Below are 22451 nucleotides of genomic sequence, written 5' to 3' on the forward strand. Positions count from 1 at the left end.
AATGGTTATTTTCAAGGCTTTTGAAGAAAGATTACTTACTCACAATAGGAACTTTCAAAATAATTGTATCTTTATTTAGATGTATGGTGATTTTGGAATTCCAAAACGACTGGAATTTTGTACTTCCCCCCTTTTTTAAGGCTGGGGTGAGGATAGAAGACCCAATTAAAAGTTAAAACAAAGACATGATATAATATATATTTTACTTCTTTATTCAGCCAATGAGTTTTATGTTTATTTTGATTTTGTCTATTGTATAATCGCTTGTATATAACCGCTATTTATATCATAGATTGATTGACTTGTTTGTTTATTTATTATTTAAATATTTATTAATTTATTTATTTATTTGTCTATTTAATTTCTTTTTCTTTGCTTTTTTTTGAGTTGGGGAGGATCAAAGACATGATATTGTCTTCTCTTCCGATTAACTAGGGTAATCCAAAGCCTCAATTTCAAGAACAAATGCTAAGAAATCATTTGCAAGTTGTTATTATCGGTGTACAATACACTAGACCTACAATTCAGTGTAAAATTACAGAAGTTTGGAATAGTAAGTATTTACTTATTATTTTCATTTTGTTGAGTGGGGGAAGAATTAAAAACTATTAAACAAATTATCAAACTTAATTTTTTCTTTATTGAACAAATGAGTTTACTTAAATGTTCATAAACCAGCACTCCTTACTTGTATTTCTGCCTTGGCAAGAAGTTAAAATCCATTATTTCAGCTGTTAAAAAATATATATATATACCTATTACTGATTTGACTTTTAAATAATTTTTTTTTTTTTTACTGCTAACAATTCTGTGCATTATTTTGAATTGCATTATTACTGATTGACTGTATAGATAAACAAAAATCCTATACTTTACTTAGCAGTGCTACTTTACGTATACTACACTGGATAGTTGTTATTTTAGTGTAGAACTCTAAAAGTTTCTTTACCAAAGAAAAACACTACATTTCAACATAAGTTTCACAGAAGATGGGTGAACAAAAAGTGAAAAAATCAAATCTTGATTGAATTGCAGCTAAAAATATTAATTTATTATGTACTAGGTGAACAGTGTACAACATGGCAAGTGATCCATTTAGTAATCGATGATCGAAAGACAAAACACAGAAACAAGTGGGTTTATTATTTTGGGTTTCATATTATTTTAAGTTCTGATTGTGTGCAATATATAGCTTTATCTTATTATTATAGCAAAAACATGTGAGCAAAACATCTCTCAAACTGGTGGAATTCGTTGGTTAATTGTTATTTCTGTTAATTAACAAGGAATAATTTGGAAGTGGGAACTTATAATTATTATTATTATCATCAACAATTTTGGGTTGCAGCTGGGTAAGATTGTGCCGCTTCAGAAGTTGTAAACATTATTTGTATTCACAGAATATCTAGGCTGTTTCTGCTGTACAAATATAAGCAGGTACTATACGTTTTTGATTGAACAAAATTTCGAATGATTTATTGTTTCTGCTCATGTATCAAAAAGGCAGCAACTTGGCCCAAATTCATATAGAGCCACTAAAACATTGCTAGGCATTTCTGCTAAGCAATGGAACAGGATACCAGTCACATATGTTACATGTGGAATTCTACTTTAGCTGGTAACCTTAATCTGGTTAGCATGTTTGTGATTAAGCAGCTCTAAGGGAAAAGGCCCTGTTTAATTTTTACTTCCAGCCTCACTTTAATTATACTGGGAGTAAAGCAAAATGGCCGTGGGATCATTCGTTTTTTAAAAAGCAAAACGACCCTCAATAAGAACTACACTTCTTGCAAACGTTCCCCTTATTTCCAATCCACTTTGTCTCTATAAAAAAACATTCAACAACCTGCTTTGGTTTTTCCAATGAATCCTGATCCTCCAATCTAGGAAGGCCTAACTTCATAAAGCTGTTAAGCATAGATAATTGCTCAGCACAAAATTGGGCACTGGGTTTGAGTTTCAAGAGACAACAAAATTCAATGGTCATGGTCAACATGGGTTGTGGTGTTGCGTCCCTCCCCACTAGAGGGAGCTAGCAGCCCGTATAGCTCCGGGGGAACCAATCCTTGAGGCCGCTGAGTTATAGGAAGCGGGCATGGACACTACGCAACGGTGTGGGGCTCACCCAAGCCCATTTTCCGTGCTTGCACTTCAAGCCTGGATCAGCTTGGGTTCTTAGATTTCCCTTGCCAGCCCTAGGCTTTGTTCCTCTTTCCACGGTTGAAGCCGGGACTCGTGCACCTGAGCCATCCGATCGACCTGCGGGAGCCACAGCACCCAGTTCCATGTGGGAAGATAGCTGTGAAGGGGACATGTCACTCAGTGTTTCCCATGTTTGGGTTGAAACCGGCGACAAAAACCCATGCCTCCGGGCCCAACCCCTGAAGTAACCAACAGCCCCCGAGGAGCTACCAGCTACCCTATGGGCCGATAGGCTCCAGTGCCTACAATTCTCCATACCAAAATAGGAGACCAAAGTATATTGGCTCTAAAGGACAGGTATAATTAAAAGTATAGAAAACTGCTATCTTGGTGAGATACCCAATCACAGTTGGCTTAAGACATCATTGAAGGTATCTATGGCGATATCAACATGGTGAGGCTGAAAGACTAGAGATGGCCGGAATCTGATGGATTGTTTGCCGCACGCTCCCATGATAACGCCTGCAGGAACAGAACAAGATGGGAAAGATATAACAAGACATAATTCAAATATACATAATATGTTGTTTAAAGAATGATGAAAATAGATGGGTAGATAAACCAAAAGGAGAAGGGAAACAGGAACAGATTAAAAAACAAAGTCCAGTAATTGCGGCCTGCAGTCAACTGTTTTTCCAAACACATTCTTTGAAAAACTAACTTTTCAAATCCAAAACTTGATGTGAAAGTTCAGCAAATATGTTTATAAATCAGTAACAAATCACAAAGGAAACTTAATGGGTAAATTTTCAACAATTTTGGCTGAACAAAGACAAATTGAATAGCACTCAACCAACTACCTTGCACTAATGTTGGCAATCTCCCAATTTTGTCAATTACTATATAGACAAAAATACTTTTTTGTAGTCATTATAAAATCATTAGTTAGCTTTGTAGTATTCCAACCCACAAGCTTGTGATTGCAAGTCCTGCAGTCTATAACCATTAGACCACAGTGAGTTTGAGCAGTTTGAGCATTGACTGCTCGGCCACACCATGCCACAAGTAGACAGACATTTGAGAGCAAAGAGTCATAGTACATACACCCTTACCTTTGTCCCTAGCCATGCGTACTATCTTGGCTGCAGTGTCTCCATCGATACTATCTATAGCTGCATGGGTTCCCATACCACGTGCTCTGGACAAATGCTGGGGGTATTTTGCCTACAGATGCAGAAAAAAAGTATATTGTAATACGCTGAATGTTTTCAGTTCCTTATTATTAATGGTAGACCTTTATCATGGTACAACCATTTTGTCAAAAATAATTGAAATCGGGTAATAAATGTTCAAGTTTTTATGTTTCCTCAGAATGTTCTGTGAAACAGAACAGATTACTTGCACGTATTTATATTTTTGTATATATTTTGGCACCCAATGAGCACACAAATCGTCCACCATCGGCAGCCGTATCCTTGTCTAGATGCTAAATAGGCTTTGACAAGTAGCTTAATAGATGTAGATGTAGATGTAGAAACGAAACACTTTTTTGAACACAACAGTATGCTGCTCCATAGGTGTTTGGCATTTCTGATCTTTCCACTCGAAAAGTTATTGCAACAGCAACCACATTTCATTTACTATCATTATAAAGATTTGATGGTCTTCATCTTTCCAATCATAGTTAGTTTGGGTGTGGAGGGTAATTGAATATGCGCGAAACTAAAGCTTTTTAACAAACTGCCTTTGTGCTCAGGCTTGAGTTTTTTATATTTTTTATTATCTTGGTCGACTTAAGTCGCAAATGGGACTCAAGTTTAGTGCACAGTGGTATAAAGTTGCCACTGGGGCTGAAAGTGTTAAAGCTGAAGTGCTTATTCCTCCAAGTCACACACAACTTCCTGGTGACAAAACTTAAAGAAATAGTCGTGTGAAATGGTAACAATATTGACTGCTCATTTCTATTGGCTTACCAGTCAAAAGACTGGCATTCTCCAGAGGAAATTAATAGCGTACTGACAACCAGAGCATACTGATTGAAACGTTGAGTCATTAACCTCTTTTCAGAACCAGCACTACTCAAAGAGATATTCACATGGTGCTACCACAAATCTCTCTTTAGTCAAAAGACAACAAAGTGAGATCAAAAGTTTGACAACTAAAGATGAAGTCATAATTCACCTGTAAATCCTGAAGTCCGTCCATAAGGTGTTGGCCGGATTCCCTTGCCAAGTCCAACAGACCCTCCTTCTTGATGACGTCAACCACGGCAGCTAGCATCAATAACTTGGGAGGATCTCCCATCCAAGTGTTGAATACTTTACTGGGCTGAAATGAAACGCACATAATAGGTAAAGCCCTGTTCATACTTCCTGTGAATTCGAATTTGAAGGGAACTTGTTTGCGTCACTGCTGCCCATACCGTGTGTCTAAAAAAATACTATACACTTTTAAAATGGCTGTTGAATAAAAAATATATGATTCTTGGGGAAAAGGTTTATATGTATGAATGGATGGCTTATGGGTTCGATGTTCATATTACACCAAAAAGTCTGAAAAAAATCCATGCTCGGGTGAGCACTGCTCATTGAAGAATAAGTAGCCGACATCTTGGAGTGAATTTTGTAATCTCCAAAGGACTACAAGGCTAATTGCTGTGCAACCTAATTTTCATACCCTTTACAAAAGTGAGCAGTGCTCACCCAATCATAAAATATTTTCGGACATTTCGGTGTCATATGAAAGTTTAGTCCATAAGCTATCCATACATCTAAACTTTTTCCCACAGAATTCTATATTTTTTATTCGGCAGCCGTTTCTAAAGTGTACAGTTTTTTTGGAGACACCCTGTACAGCGCATATTATTGCGTCACAAAAATTTGCTTTGCATTCGCAGGAAGTTATATGACTAACGCAGGCTAAAGGCAAACACAAAATTTTCCAGTGAGTTTACTAATCATTTGAAAACCATTCCAATGGAACAGGTTATGTATGGTGGCACAAATGTGTGCACAGAACCGTCTATAATTTGTAGTATCTTTTTAAAATTAGTATTTCTTATTTTGTTCAGCCTTCCAGAAGAACTAGGGTCAAAACCTCAGGCCATTAAGTATTTCTTTTATCTATTCATTAATCTGATCTGGGTTTTTTTTTTTGGTGCATCTTCACTTTTTTAAACTCACCCCATCTACGGCAAACTCCTCTTTGAAGTAGTACCCTCCAGTGAGCATCTTCTTACTAAAGACAACAAAGTCTGGAGGTTCTGGAAGATTCCATGCCTCATGAGCCCAGAAGTGACCTGTAGTGCAGCAACCCGTTTGCACCTCATCAACGATGAATGCAACACCATGCTGGAAAAGACGTATGGTGTACAACATTTTAGTTTTCTGAAGGAAATACATTGTCTCAATAATGAAAAAAAAAGACAAGGGAAACTGACCAGGTAAATTTCCCTTTGTATTTGTGGGGGTAAAAAAAGAAGAAAAAAGAAAAGAAAAAAAATATCCCCTAAGGTTATCCCTCTTTTGCTGCTTCCCAGGTTGTGTCGTACAATGTTGGTGTTATCACTGGATATCTTCGTTGATGAATGGTTTCTGACTTGCACCCCGAACATAAGATATTGACAAAATAGAGAGACCACCAACATTAGGTCTATATAGCTTAGTTACAGCACTGGCAAGGTAGTCCAGAGGTAGCTGGTTCAAGTCCCACTCAAGGAAATTTTTCTTTCTTCATACAACTGGACTTCTGAAAAATTTGGTCCATCGGAATAGAAGTTATATTAGCAACCTTAACATAAAAGTTATTGGATTAAAAAAATACACTTGAATACAGGATAGAAAAAATTCCTGTACATGTACATATTTAAAAACGTTGAAAAAAGAAACCAGGCAGGGCAAAAAGCTATAGCAGCAAGCTGGCAACTGGTGTCAAAATCTAAAAGCCCAATGGGCACGGAATTTACAACTAGAAATAAAGAGGTGAAAATGAAATGCAGTAATCTGAAATACACTTTTGTTGTTCGGAGAGGAAGAGAGACATTTGTAAAATATAAATCTAAGACTTGATATATCTTTGCAAATCTTCTACCTCTTTGCATATTTTCTGGAGTTGATTGAAGAAGTAAGAGCTGGCGTGATTATCTCCACCTTCCCCTTGGATGGGCTCGATAATGAGTGCTGCTACATCCCTCGTCTTGGCTCGACTCTCCTCAATCTGCCTTGCAACCTTCATGTATCATAAAAGGAACAATAAGAGAGGACAAAGGTCTCTGAACACCTGGGCCCAGTTTCATAGAGTTGCTTAAAGTGGAAAATAATGCTTAACAATTGTCCAATAAGCAGAAATAAGCAGTAAACTACTTACAAATTGTACATGAGACATTATAGTTTAGCTGGTAACCTTATTTTGGTATTAAGCATAGTTTTGTTGTGCTCAGCTACTTTTTTGCTTACAGCAGCCCTATGAAATTGGGCCAAGGGTGTGATGTTACAAAACTAAATATTCATGTGCATAGATTGTTGTCAAGAAACGCACCAGCTGAACTTTCAAGTTGTTACACTTGAGGGTTTTCTGAGCCAAAAGAGCGCGGTTTCATGGCCCTGCTTACCATACTATTCTGCGCTTACGGACCATAGACTTGCACACTTTAACAGGTGCTTTAAGTGCAGATTTCTGCAATAATAAGCAGTGCTATGAAATTTGGCCTAGATCACTATATCAAAAACTCAACAGACAACGTCGCTAATCCAGTTTTGTGCTGAGCAAAGGCAAAGTAAATGCTATACTTGACTAGGGTAGAATTCAAACCCAAGACATGCTTTTTAAGAAATTGATGGTTTGAGTCCCCTCTCAGCCATCCTGGGACAATACACAGTTTAAGAATCAAAGTAAGTAAGACAATTGACTAGGGTAGCTAGTAAAACCCTAGACAACCCTGTTTAATAGCTTGATGCAAGTCCTCTCTTAGTTACAGGGTTTTAATTGTTTAAACAATTTGAGTTTTACCTCCTTCAGACATCTGTCTTCCTCTGCTCTATTCTCAGCTTCAAAATCCTCAAGTGGATACTGTAGCCTTGGGAAGGGGGCGCAGGGCCAATCCATGGAGGGGATGTCAAGACGAAAAACTGGCTTGGAATGTGTCATAGAGAGGCAACCTTTGAAATAACAATCAGCAAATTATTTTTAACAATATTGTTTTCGACCAAAACAAGGCTCAAAGGCACTCTTGTTAGTGGGACTACAAGCAGAAAACATCTTAAGATTAAAATAAATCAGGGTAGTTGAAGGTATATGAAGTACTGTTCCTCTTAAAATAGTCTAGATTGTAGGACGGAGGGGAAAGCCTCTAAGATGTAGGGGAAAGGTAAGGAAAACAAGGTTTACGACTCACCGATTGTCCGCCCATGAAAAGAACCGTCAAACGAAAGAACTGTGTATGGGGGACAGCCTGGCTCCTGGAGAAGATAGAAATAATAGACAATTTGGGTCAAGTTCATGAATCTATAAGCAGATTTGTTCTGCTTGAGGGAGCAGTCCTTGGAACAGTTGCTTCAAAACTACACTGACAGCTTAGTAGAAGGTTTGACTGATAATTCAAAACCACTTTGGGTGATATTGAATGGTCTGCTGACACTGGGAGGTTTTTTAAAATCCCTTTTTAGATATCTCGCTCTTTTTAAGAGGTAATAACTTTGTATAACTTTTTGTGAAAATTTACCTTTGATTAGGAGTAAAATTTGTGTTATGAAAACAAATGTTTATATTAATCTCTAAACAGAAATAGGAAACGAAAAACCTGAAAAAAAAATAGTGAGGACATTTCATTTATTAAAAATGAATGTGCACATCTATAAATCTCCAATAGTCCCAGCAACCTACAGAGTGTAAACTCCACTCCACAGAGATGCTAATTGGCATATCGGATAATCTAGATTGATATTAAGTTGCTTACCTGACCATGCAAACAAGTCTCCAACTCCTCTTGGGTCGGTGGATCACCGCCTCTTTTTTCCCTCTGCAAATGAACCAACAACAATTAAGAAAGTGACATCTTCATTGAAACTGGTTTGTATCTAAGACAATGAAATATGGAAGGGCTGGGGTGGTGGGGTTAGAGTTGGCTGGGTGGTGTCATGCAACATCATGGTTTGTTTTGTCTTTTTGTCTGTCTGTCCATTTCTGTGTCTCACCCTGAATTACATCAGTGTCGGCTTGATAGTGTTCTCATTGGGGCAGGGTTCCATGTGGTCTGTCTGTTTTGTCTTTTATTTGTCTATTTGGCTGTCTCTCTGCCTCTACTACTCGCCCTTTACCATAATAACGCCTGCTTGATCGTGTTGTTGTTGAGGAAGATTGCAAACATCATGGTCTGTCTATTTGTCTGTTTGTCTATTTGTCTGTGTATCTGTTTGTTAACTCATTGAAGCAGATTCTACACAGAATAATCTGTTTGTCTGTTTATCTCTGTGTTACTTCTAGTACTCGGGCCTCACCCTGTTCCACATATAACAACCGTTTGTTCATTTAGTTGTTTAAAGGTACTGGACACAATTGGTAATTACTCAAAACAATTGTTAGCACTAAAACTTACTTGGTAACGACCAAGCTGTTGGTAGTATAAAACATTCTGAGAAACAGCTCCCTCTGAATTAACGTAGTTTTTTAGCGAGAAGTAATTTATTAGTAAAGTATTTGAATTGGTCTCGAAATCAAGCATCTGAAAGCACAACTTCGTGTGACAAGGGTGTTTTTTTCTTCCATTATTATCTCGCAACTTCGACGATCAGGCTTGTTATTTTGTGCATATGTTAAGATACACCAAGTGAGAAGACTGGTCTTTGACAGTTACCAAAGGTGTCCGGCGCCTTTAAGCAGGTTCAACATATGGCCTGTCTGTTTGTCTGTTTGTCTATTTGTCTGAGTATCTGCTTGTACTACTCACCCTATACCATAATAATGCCTGCTTGATGGCATTCTCGTTGGAGCAGGCACCACACATCATAGGCTGCACATGTTTCAAACCCTTAGGAGCGACCTGTAAATCAGAAGATCAAAAAGACAAATAGTGATTGGAACCAAGCCTACCCCACCCCAAAAACGCATTTTTAAAAAACCCTGATCATCACTTGAAATTCTGGATGAAAACAGTACAAATTTGATGGTTCGGAATTTGGTTGATTTACTTCTCGTCATCAAGCATTAAGATTGTATTTATATAGAACATTTCTCTGGGCTTTGTTTAGTGTCGAGAAATGTTTTATATAAATACAATTTAAAGGGAAGGTATAAATTTGGTGTTCACTCTTAAAATCAATGGTTATAAAAATTTACTTGGTAGAAGTACAGCAGCTTTCAATAGTTAAAGCATTTTTAAAGCCTTTTTTCCCCCCAAATATTTGAACCTGAGTAGCGTAACTGACAGTACTGTCTCTCAGATTGTGTACACCAGTTCCAAAAAGAAAATTTGATTTCATAAAAACATAGTATAGTCTTCATTCCACTTGTTTTTGAGTATTTTTGAGTATATTATTATACGTGTGACTTTGTGACTTGCAGGGTTTATTCTGACAGGGGCCATTTACTTACCGATAAGAGAGCACGGTCCAGGGAAGTGGGGAAGGAACTTCCAGGGTAGACTCCCAGGGCAGGCCTATTTACCATAATGTGCTGTCAGATTAACAAACAATAAAAAATACTTGAACTTTCACACTCTGATTTGCCAACTCTTAATCCATATCCAGGGCTCGCCCTTAACACTTTGTAGCCTGGTGTCATTGTCAAGTACAAACAGCTAGTAAACACCACCTCTCAACTTGCCCTGTGGACTGCTAAAAACTGTGCAACCTACAATGTCAAAAATTCTCATGAATATTTCTTCCGTTCAGATGTGAAAAGTACATTTTTTAACTGTGTTAATTTATTTTTGAATGTTGGAGTGTAACTCTATTTGCCTATAGTATTGTACAGGTTGGGATTGCTACCGTTAATGCATCAGAAAGATACATTTATGACAAATCCAGTTTACAATCAGGGCTACTAAAACTTCCTGGGGGCAAGTTAAACCCAGAGTTTATTAGCCCGGACATGTGGCTACTTAACAAAAAGCATAAGAGCAAAGTCTGATGACAGAAACAGGTTACTAGCCAAAATTGCATTAACTTTACATTGTTCATTGTTGTGACTGGTGCCCCACTCAATGTTTTGCTTTCGCAAGAAGTTCTGCGTGAAGGGAAGGTACAGGTTTGGTAATTGTAAAAGACCAGTCTTCTCACTTGGTGTATCCCAACATAAGCATAAAATAACAAGCCTGGGAAAATTTGAGAAAAAATTGGTCATCGAAGTTGCGAGAAAATCTATTAACAGCTCTCCAATGCTTGTTACCAAGTCAGTTTTTAAGTTAGTATTTGTTTTGAGTAAATGCCAAAAATGTACCTTCCCTTTAACAGTTTTATTTCTAGCATTTTTTCTAGAGTTATTAGCAAAAATTCCAAACGGCTGACCTATCAAAAATTTAAAAGAAATCTGAATGTTAGTTGTCTGAAAATGTATCTAATTGGTTTTCAAGAGACTGAGGGACTTTAAATGTTGAGTATTTTTGAATATTTAGCATTGGTTACTATGGGAGTTTGCTAAGTGTGGTTCACCCCTAGCTCAGGGTGGAGAAATTCACTCACCAGATATTCAGGGTCTCTTAATGCATCAAGGACTGCAGGGTGGTTGTAACCTGCATCGTAAAAAAACAAAAAACAAAACATTTCTAATTATCCCATACCAATATTAAATCCACCAGAGTGAATGATATAACTTATTGCTGCATGTAGAACTTGGCGCTACATTACAAAATAAATTGCCTTGCAATTCATACATATATGTTTATTATTGTTTTGTTTCCCCTTGTTAGTGGTGAGGGTGTTCGTTTTTGAATTTTATACTCCATCCATCCCTGCAAGTTCTGATACATTTGTAATGCTTGATTGTATATTCTATTTTTATGGGTTTTTTATGGAACTGTTATTGTAATTTGCACCTTCAAACATCCTCAGTTGGAGATGGCGCACTCGTAATGTAACTAATTATTATTGTTATACCTCCGAAAAATAACAAAGAAAACACCAAATCATGCAGCAACACAAGGGCTGTGCCACACTGTGGTTTTATGACTAAAAAGACTAAATCATGAAAAGTGTTGACACCTGCTCCTGTTAAAGGTCAGCTATTAATACACAAAACAAATATCAGTTAAAACAAACATCGTGCACAACCCTATCTCATATCCATAAAATATACCTGAAAATTACCAAATTATGCAGGCTGCCACCTGTATACCTCCCATGCCTTCCCCTACCTCTGTAATGAGAGCCAGCACTGATCAGAACCACTGAAGAGATTGGCCACTCGAGGTTGGAGCTACTAAGAACATAAATAGGTGGTCGGACTGACAGGCAATCTTACTGACCTTTGTGAAAAAGCTTTGAAGTAATGCTCCCAGCATAAAATACACAATTATTCCAGAGAGCGCTTTGAATTTACATTTGGAGTGCACTTTAATGAAGGCAGGTTGCCCACTCACAAGAACCCCTCAAAATTCTCTGCCCTCAGCAATACATTGTTCACCCAGAGTAAGTACTACATTTCAGTGTTAATTATTTTTCTTGCCCCAAACCTTTCAATCACCCCTGATATATGAGCTTTACAGACAAAATGCACCAGGGTAAACTAACAATTACCATCAATAAATTTTTATGGATTGCCATATTTCCTCTCTTTTTCCTGATGTATATTTTTTAATAACTTTACAATTATTTTGTTATGCGCTTGTGTACATTTTATGGAATGGGGGCAATGTAAATGAATAAGCTATAATAATTACTAATAAACTCACTAGTCTTAATTTGAAACTAAAACTTCACACTAGTTCCAAATCATCAACGAGAGAAATTAGTCTCATCTACATTGCTGACAGAGAAAATAAAATTGCAAGTCAGCATTGAGATGTACTGAGCTTATTATTTATTTTTCTATTAAAAAAGAAGAAGTAATTCTTGCCTCCTCAAATCGTCATTGCAAATTCTCAACATTCTCTGAGATTTAAGAGAACTCTTTCATAAGAAATGCCTCGGTGATATCAGTGTTTTTTCGATGGAAATTAACAGAAATATATTGACTTCGGAGTCAGAAGTAGCCAATACCTTGCAAGTGCAGCAGACAAGATTGATGACTTGCAAACCACCATGAATAATGTCAGTACACGTGAATAATTCAATTCAATTCAATTCAATTTTTATTGGTCCTACCATGGAGGAATAACTCAGCCCTGCTGATCAGTATACCGTTGGAGCTTCCTCCAACAGGATTAAGAAGGCACTAGAAGACAGTGTTTAGCAGACCTGGAATTTCATCTTGTAAAGGGCAAGGTAATTTTTAATTTGAAAAGGGCACTTCCGTTGAAAATATCTTAAAGTCAATGGGAAACATTTGAAGGGGCACCAAGGCCAAGACCAGGGCAAAGGAGGCCATGGCCTCCGTGGCCTCTGTGGAAATCCAGGACTGGTTTAGAGTTCATTTCTGAAATAATTGCCTTACCGACTGGGATTGAAGAAATCTGCATGAAGGTGTCTAAGAAGCGATTACCATCCACATCCACGATGTAGTTACCAAGACTCTCTTTGAAATCCACAAAGTATTGAACGCCCCCAGTATTCTGATAGCAAATGGATACAAAAATAAATCAAACTTCCTTGCCTAAAATGAGCAGGGTTTTGCCATAAAAAATGTTCTGATATTAACGCCCCTGAACAGGGCCCATTTTCATAGAGCTGCTGATAGTAGCTAAGCACAATCAAATATGCTTAAAAAAATAAGTTTACCATCAGATTATTTTTGCTAGGCAGAACATTTCTAAAGCAGCTCTCAATTTAATAGAGCAGCTTAAGCAAAAAATTATGCTTAAAGGCAGTGGACACTATTGGTAATTACTCAAAAAAATTATTATCATAAAACCTTTCTTGATTACGAGCGATGGGGAGAGGTTGATAGTATAAAACATTGTGAGAAACAGCTCCCTCTGAAGTGACGTAGTTTTTGAGAAAGAAGTAACTTTCCACGAATTTGATTTCGATACCTCAGATTTAGAATTTGAGGTCTCGAAGTCAAGCATCTGAAAGCACACAACTTTGTGTGACCATGGTGCGACAAGGGTGTTTTTTCTTTCACTAATATCTCGCAACTTCGACGACCGATTCAGGTTTGTTATTTTATGCATATGTTAAGATACACCAAGTGAGAAGACTAGTCTTTGACAATTACCAATAGTGTCCAGTGTCTTTAATAGAATAAAGCTACCAGCCAAAATGCCATTTCCCATCTACAATCTGATGTGACTGGTATCCTGCCCATTTTTGCTTAGCAGAAATATTTCAAGCAAACCTGCTTTTAAAAGCAGCTCTATGAAAGGAGACTTTTGAGATGCTGACAACAGCAGATATAACAGGTTTTGTGCGCCCGCACACCTGATGGCGAGAACTGTGAATAACGACCGTCCAAAAGTCCCCCATTGGACACTGGTGGAAAGCAAGTCTCGCTTCCCAATGATTGATACACCCAGAGTAAAGCATCAATAGTGAAAGCCTGCAACTCTCATTTTGTCACACAGCTTGAGGAGATCGATAAATCCAAGCGACCGGAGACATGAAAGTGCATGAGTCATTGATTGTTAAATGAAGCATAGGGGAAGATTAATCGTCTTATGGGTGCATAGGGATTTGCTGTGGGGAATAATAATATCACCCTGGGCCATACCTTCTTCCCTCACCAACAGGTCCCAATTTCATAGAGGACCTGTAACAACAAAATAATGCCTAGAACAATTGTCTGCTTAGCAGTATTGAGCAGGACACCAGTCACAAATTATACAAGTGAAGTGGCAGTTTGGCTGGTAACCTTATTCTGATAATTGCTTTGTTGTGCTTAGCTACTTATTGTGCTTAAGCAGCTCTACCAAATTGGGCCCTGCTTTACCAAAAATCAAATGCAAAGTATTTGTCAAAAATTAAATGAGGTCACACTATGGTCAAATGTCATTGAGTTGGCACAATCAGAAATGTGTAGCAAAGCACAACACTATTATGCTTACACAAATTTAAGGTTATCAGCCAAAATACCACGTGACAGGTACTTATCTGTGACCGGTAGCCTAAGCACTAGTTTTTGCTTAGCATAATAGGCCTATTCAAGCAATATTTTAGTCCTGTATTTGTGTCTCTTTGTAGATTATCCCAGTGTTACTCATATAATACAATGGACTTATTTTATGCAAGAAAAATAAAGAAATAATTTTTGGGGTTACCACGAGGCTAGTCTGTTTCCAAATATACATTTGCATATTTGCATTGTATGTATTCTACTTGAATAATTCTGAATTTGTTTAGCAGCGCTAAACTTTGTGGTTTATATTGATATAAAAATAAAGAAAAACACACAATTCACCCCCCCCACATAATTTACCATTGTCATCTTCAAATTATTTTTTTCTTTCTTCAAATTATATGTTTTGGAAGAAGCATTTGCCACACTACAGCTGGAATTCTTGCACCCCTGGTTTTTGTCATTTTAATTTATTCCAGATTATTTGATCAGTCGTTCCCCGGGCTCCAAGTTTGTAAGTACACATACGAGGCTGGAGAGTCGGTTTCCAAATACACATTTGCATATTTGCATTGTATGTATTTTACTTGATAATTCTGAATTTTGTTTAGCAGCGCTAAACCAATGCTCTGCTATCTTCCAAGGTTGTACAATGTCTTTCAAGACGTTTGATGCATAATGAGACAAATGCATTACAGGTATTATACAAGATTGCTAGAGCTGACAAAAAAATTGCAGTTAGAGTACGCTTGTATGTGGTCAACCCTGTACATGAAATAACAAACCTGTAAAAAATTGGGGGATAATTCTGATATGCGAGTCAGGAAAATAGTGAAAAAAAAACATGAACAAAATTTCAGTTACAATTTTCCCAATTAACACTTTATTTTAGACGAACAATTTTCACATTCTTGAATGAACAACATAATCAGTATTTTTTGCAGACTCAAATCACTACAAGCTATGTTTATCCTAACCGATCTTATACCTTTAAGCCATGAAGGAGACTGAAGAATAAAATTATCCACAGCTTCGAAAAATGAATGTATACAGAAGACCCACTAATTGCTCTGTAGTAATCTAATTAGGGTTCTACCGCTGATCCTACTGCATGGGTTCTATTGATCTCAATGGACAGTTGTACTCGCCTAAGGTCATTCTAATGTATGGGCTTTGGCATTATTATGGGGACTCTTTGGCCAGTGTCGGGTTGATTTGCCCTGAAATTTCACACAGATGAAAACACAAGTACAAATATCTAATACAGATTAAAGTCGTTTTTGCTTTCTCTTGCGATTTGTTTTTTTCTTGCAGCACCCCCAATTTCTCCACTGTTAATAATCATAATAAATAATCATAATAAATAACAAGAGAATTATAAAGCGCGTTTTTACAGAAATACAATGCGCTGAGTATAAAGAAAGCTACGTAAAAAGTCAGTTTATGGGCGAGGAGAGAACGGATGAGGGCAGCCAAGTAGACTTTGCTCAATCAGTAGAAAAACAAACATTACTTACCTTTGTAATATTGTCCAAGTTCTTGAGCAGTTCCTGTCACAAAAAAGAAAACAAACAAATAACAGAGGTTTGAAATATGTTTTCATTAGAAGAACTCTCACCTTTATAAATGGGGTATGTTTAATTGCTAAAATAAGAAAATGGTAGGCCTATGTGTACAATTGGCAATGTCTCTGAAAATGAATGTCAATATAAACTTTGTGGTTAGATAGCTTTGGATAATTTAACGCATTTTGAGAATCAGTTCGCTGCAGTTATGGAAAATATATCACTTTTCATCCCCCTAAATTTGAAAGTAAGGAGTGAAGGAGCATTACCCTGGTAATACTCCTCAAAGTGTGGTTTGCGTTCATTTCCGGCCTCGAGATAGCAAAGGCATGCTTCAGATCAAATCGCAACATTTGCCCATATCCCATTATTTAGGATATAAGCTTTCCACCTAAAACTACAATCAATGGGTGACGGCACTTGCATCATACCATAGAGAAAGGACAACATCATACCAAAATACTGAACCACACACCTTTTGGTTCACCAAATTTTAATTGTTATTCTTTGTCTCAATGCAAATGCTCGTCTCTATGGGCCATTGCCTACAAGCTCTGCTTCCACAATGGATCTCTCTGCAGTGTCATATTTATTTTCATCTTGATATGTATGTATCCTTTAAACAAATCGCTCTTGAATGTTAGTATCTTTTATTTTTGGATACTGTGGAAATCAAATGAACCTTGAACCTTGAAAACCAGAGAATTGTTTTCTTTTTCTTTTAAAGGACCCCAGAATCCCCTGGCACTTGAATAGTATGGCCTGTTTACCTTTGATTTTGGACCCGGGATGGATGTCCGGATAAGTGGCTCCTCATACTCATTGGGAATAAGTTTCCTGGCTGCAGAATCTGTCGAACCCAAATGAATTCCTAGCACAAACACATTATCAAAATATGCAGAACGAGTGTTAATCTTTTAAAATTGTTGTTTGCTTTTATGAGAACTTTAACACCGAGTTTCTTGACATCAATTTGTAATTACGTATGAAATTTGTATCAATGGTTCATAGAAATATTCCTTTCTGGAAGGTTGTCATCTTTTTGAAAGAATTTTTTTGAAACTTATTTTGTTATAATATGCATGACATTTTTTATTGTATGTGGCCTGGGGAGTCAAGTGCACTGGACTCGAGCTCTGGTGTTTCTGATCAACAGAGTGTACAAAAGTCTCAGTCTAAAGGAAGTGGAAATCATGCTCACAATCTCCCTTTTCCCTATGGGTTATTGTGTAAGCCTAAGCATTCCAAGATTCTACTGGCAGATTATCAGCCATACCCTATACGGCCGAGGTTTTGCATTCACAGTGATTGCATACTCAACATTTTCTCACAGGTGGCACACAAAATTCTTCAATTTGATTCTGAAATGGATGAAACAATTGCGTACAAAGCCACAAGTTAATTTAAACAGAAAAAAAATAGATGAAAGATCAATAAAGGGGAATTTTAATTCACCTCGAGAGCATCTTGCTAGTCGAGTTAACGGTCCTGTCACAGCATCAAGTCTGGTCCCACAAGAAATAATCTTCTGCATGACAGACATCTTCTTTTAAAGCTGACCTCCACGAGATTTAGCTGTGGTGTACAACATGATTTGCAGAATGATTAATGTTGATTATAAAACTGGATACTCCTATAACTATGTAGTTGCGATAACGTAACCCTTATCCTTCTGGCGTCTGGAGGAGGGTTATATTTGCAACTAAAGAACTATGTGAGGTTTGTTCCGATAAAGAGATGATATTGGATCGAACCCGTCTCTTGGAGACGATCGATAGCAGAACGAAACTCATACTAGTTCCATGCTAGGAGTTATAATAACTGGACAAAATTGTAGTTGCAATAATCGTAAACACTCCACCCACTGTGCGCTACTGCACCGGTGTATCTGGAGAATGGAGGTTCCGATGGATCGCATTCGAAACTACGTGTATGATTTTCCTTCTCCATGATTCAATGAATTAGAGTATCAATGCCTCTCGTTATAGAACAAGTCATTAAGTGACATTGTAATTGACAACATTTACTGACAACAAAACTCACAACAAATTGACGTCAGTGACTGTTCACCAGCACTTCACACACTGTCTACTGCATGCAGCTGTATTCACAGAGTGTAGTCGCCACGGACTGTTAGACGGTACGGCTATCGAGTTTGTTCATATTTTTTTCGCTTCAGCTCGTCCCACCATCATGGTCCCACGGTAGTCAACTCGTTGAAAGAGGGGATTTTCACTCAAAAGGCGATCTTTTGACCCATGTACTTTTCTGGTGTTTACACAACCTGACCTTGGTTTGCACAATCTCGAAGCAATACTACGGCAAGGCCTCCTGCCGGCTCAACACTACTGATTATCCCACTCTTTCGCACGCACCCTGTTGTTGTTGTTGCTATTTTAAAATTTTATCAACTGCACGTGCAATAATTTTATTTTGGTGGGTGGAGCTGTTCTGCACCATTTGGGAGTGTGGGGGTGGGTAATTTTTTTTCTGGGTCTTGTCCATACAGGAAAATACTGTTAAAAATGCAATCATTGCAACTGTTTGATCTTTTAGCTGATTATGTAAACCTTATCCTACGTTTTAATTACTAAACCACTAAAACGTCAAGGATCACAATAACACGCACCCCTCTTATGATTATTGTACTCTTCAATCCCCGTGTCAAAGTGGTACAGTCCGTAATATGACATACATCGCGCGCGCCCTCCTCGTCCATGCCCTGCTAACTCTCAACCAAATAATCAACTGTTTTGAATTCCCGTCCCTGCATTTTGTGTTCCATTTTAAAACGTTTTGAGTTTAGGATTTTGAGAATGATAATTAAAAAGCATTCTTACTTATTAGGCCTACACTAATTGATTCACAAAGCAGGGATAAATTACCAAGTCAGGAAACCAACACAAAAACACACAATTCTGTCACAATATGAAATACATAATTTTAATTTGTCCTTTTTATGTTTTACACTTTTTACAATGTGTACTGTGCCATCTATTAACAACCTGACAGAAAACTTCCTGTTGGAAAGGTGGAAAAGATGTGATGCAATTAATGCAATAAATGTATACTTGTTAATTTGTTTTTCTTACAAATCAAGAACACGAAGAAGTCTGGCTGAACAAAAACAGGAAAGACAAGAGTGCAAATAATTTCATGAATATTGTTCCTCTTCATGAGAAAGTACATTATAATGAATTATTTGTGTCTAAAAGAACATTACAAATAATTATTATTCAAATACAAAAACCTCCCCTGGGTTATGTGAAAGCAGTCTTCGCAAAACAAAAAAGGTGGTTATCATTATTTTCAGTAGGGATGAATTTTTGAAACATTATTTATTTCAAGAATTTCAGATAGAGCATCTTGCTTTAATGGTCACTTTAGTTATGTTTATCTTCAGCAACTGTTTTTAAATCATTTGCTTCTTATTGTGAAATAAGTTATTGTCTCACCACTAAAGAAAACAGATGGAGCAAGATTGATATTATTATTATTTTTTGAAAGAAGAATTTTAAACTGTTTGTGTCGCAATTATTAAACACGCAAGACAAGAATGGCACTTAATCCCTAAAAATGTGATCAAGTTTGCACAATCTAATCGGATATTTCTTTATAAAGGCACATGGACACCCTCAGTAATTGTCAATGACAGTATCTCAAAATAATGCATACAAAAATAACATGTGAAAATTTTGACACAATTTGTCATCGAAGTTGCAAGAGAAAAAACACTATTGCACAAATTGGTGTGCTTTCAGATGCCTATTAAAAAGGCTTCCGGTCTGCAGTCTTTCATTATTTGAGTGATAAATTACCTCTTTCTCAAAAGCTACGCAACCTCAGAGGGAACTGTTTCTCACAATGTTTTATACTATCAACATCTATCCATTACTCGTTTCCAAATAATTTGTTATGCTAATAATTATTTTTGAGTAATTACCAATAGTGTCCAGTGCCTCTAAGTGATTGAAATGCGTTAAATTAAGATTTTTTAACAAGTGCACATTACACCAAACAATACCAGCACTGAATAAGGCACCTGCCTGGTTACATACATTCATGATACAAATGTTAACGATAAATTGTTAACAATATTATAATAAATAATAAATTTTCTTTCTTCAAGTTGCTATAAGTTTTGTAGGCATGATATTTGGCCCTTTGAGAAAAGTAGAATGTTAATGAGTACAAGAGCTGAGCTTTGTTTAACTATTAAACAACAATTTTGCAAATTTTTTTGTAAGGGGCAAAATAAATCGGAAATCAGATTATAAAGTAGGAATAATATCAAGCCTGGTTTTAAACGAAATAGTACAAATAAAAAATGTCCACTTTTATGGAGTATAACTTTTAAAACTTTTTCTTTCTACAAAAAATTCAGATACATTAGATGCAAAAGAACAGGTGGATTTTTTATTAATTAAAACAGGTGATCGAGAAGTTACAGTAACTTCAATAAAGAGTTTATAATAATAATAAGAAGAAGAAGAAAAGTAATATTGGGTTTTTATATAGCGCTTTATACAATATGTCTCAAAGCACTCCCAACCCTGATTACTGAACCATTCCATTCCTTAAACCATCTCAGTTCCTTGGGGAGTATACAGCCTGTGCCGCCAAATTTGTAGCGCACTGAGCTAAACCAACCAAAAGAACCATCTCTACCCTCACAGGTACCCATTTGCCCATAGGTGGAGAGAAGCAATTATAGTTAAGTGTCTTGCTCAGGGACACAAGTGTCACGACCGGGATCAAGCCCACACTCTGCTAAACAGAAACACCAGAGCTTGGGTTCCTTGCTCTTATTCGTTTAGCCACGACACCCCAATTTATAGGGTCCTCCCCTCCTTTTAAGGTAGAGTCATAGATTGATTTTTGTCAAATGCTGATTTATGGGCAAAGTTATAGAGAAAGATACACTAAAAGTCACTTGTGAAAGTTTCAGCAGAATCACTGTCTAATTGCTGAGAAAAATAGCTTTTCACAAGATGTTGAAATGTTGAATCCATCCACGATTAGAGAAGTTAACAGCAGTTACCCAAAACATTTCTGGCCGCAGCAATTGCTCTCTGAGAAACGATTAATGCATGAATTTTCTCAGGACCAATTTTTTTTGTTTTGGTGTGAAAAATGATCCAAACCATATTATTTTTGAGAGAAGTCTTTCTCAAAATAGCTTATACTATCAACAGATGTAATGCTTCTCACCAAATAACTTTTAATTGTCATAATTTATTGGTGCATTTACCAATCTATGACCCTACCTTTAAGCTGTTAACATATGTAAATAATATAACAATTATTTTTTTTCACTTCTGATTAAAGAGAATGTCAATATGAATCGTCACCAGATTGCACAACGGAAAAACAAGAAAAAGGCATAAACATCTAATAAAAAAACACACACAACAATAAATTTTCTTTGAGGGAAAAAACCCCCCAAACTTTCAGACTCCAAGAAAAAAAATTCTAACCAACTTCACTCCCCTTTACTCAACTTTTAAAAATCTTTGGGAGAACTCTGGTGAATAAATAACAAAAATGCAATGTTCACAATACTGATTCCATTAGGTACTTTTAACTTGCATGAATTACTGCTACAAAATATATTATATTATATAACACCCAAGCAGATCCTTGCCATTTGATTGGAGGATTGTCCGTCACGTGATAGCAAATAAAAGTACCATTGCACGCTGAGTCACTCACCGTGCCAGCGTGCAATGGTACTTTTCGGATGGAACGAAAAAGCTGAGTAAAAACATCACTGCGTGCGCGTTGTCTTCGGTAACGCAGCAAGGCATATTAGTAAAATTACTAGCATTCGTCTTCTACAATTAAAAATTGGAGGCCTACGCTTTGTTTGTTTTGAAAGTTGTATCTTTCAATCAAAATGACAAAGATCTACTTGGATGTTATATAAAACAAATAATGAATGTTTTTCATTCGTGCAATGGTGCGAATATGTTCATTCGTTGAAAGCTGGAATGTTCCATTCAACTCGGCTCCGCCTCGTTGAATAGAACATTCCATCTTTCAACTCATGAACTTATTTGCACCATTGCACTCATAAACATTCATTATGTGTATACTACTGTATTGAAAACAAGCAAGTACTGACTGCACCAATAATGTGATCTGACTTTAGATCCAATAAAAGATAACATGGCTTTTAATCACAAACTTCATTCACATTGTTTTTACAGATCTTACAGACCTGGAATTACATGAATGAAGACCACGGAAACCATGGCCTATAATGCCACTGGTCTTGGCCACTGTGAATGATACATGTAAATGCACTATGCCAGCCTGCAATTTATGACATCATGTGGTGAATGGTTCTACACAGTCCAGACCCAACCCTCCCACTGTCTGACCATTGAATATAATTCACTGTGATTTTGAATGATCCAGGAACTACGCCAGCCCGCAGTATGATATTAAGTACTGAATGCATCTGCATAGTACACAGTCAACCCTCCTACTGTTTGATCATTCAATGTCATCCACTGTAGTTTGGAATGACACTATGCCAGCCTGCAATTTATGACATCATGTGGTGAATGTAACTACACATTCCAGACTCAACCCTCC

At 36.9% G+C, this 22451-nt stretch overlaps 1 protein-coding gene across 1 annotated transcript; it reads right to left on the reverse strand.

The window, feature by feature from the left end:
- Positions 1-191: 191 nt before the first annotated feature.
- On the reverse strand, positions 192-18232 carry LOC117292544 (4-aminobutyrate aminotransferase, mitochondrial-like). The gene is made up of 16 exons (XM_033774634.1): positions 17895-18232; positions 17307-17426; positions 16622-16722; positions 15804-15836; positions 12727-12844; positions 10818-10867; positions 9730-9810; positions 9086-9178; positions 8096-8158; positions 7535-7598; positions 7150-7298; positions 6232-6369; positions 5325-5492; positions 4324-4470; positions 3255-3366; positions 192-2664 (listed from the first exon to the last, which is right to left on the reverse strand). The coding sequence occupies exons 2-16, from the start codon at positions 17392-17394 to the stop codon at positions 2546-2548; spliced, it is 1524 nt and encodes a 507-aa protein (XP_033630525.1). The 5' UTR covers positions 17395-17426; positions 17895-18232; the 3' UTR covers positions 192-2545.
- Positions 18233-22451: the final 4219 nt, after the last annotated feature.

Source organism: Asterias rubens, chromosome 7 (genome assembly GCF_902459465.1).
Source record: "Asterias rubens chromosome 7, eAstRub1.3, whole genome shotgun sequence".
Taxonomy (NCBI): Eukaryota; Metazoa; Echinodermata; class Asteroidea; order Forcipulatida; family Asteriidae; genus Asterias; species Asterias rubens.

Coding starts and splice junctions, on each gene's coding strand:
- LOC117292544 (XM_033774634.1), bottom strand. CDS start 17,394: ATGTCTGTCATGCAGAAGATTATTTCTTGTGGGACCAGACTTGATGCT. Junction 10,868..12,726: donor GATTTCTTCAATCCCAGTCG/GTAAGGCAATTA, acceptor TTTACGATGCAG/GTTACAACCACCCTGCAGTC. Junction 9,811..10,817: donor TAAGAGACCCTGAATATCTG/GTGAGTGAATTT, acceptor TTAATCTGACAG/CACATTATGGTAAATAGGCC.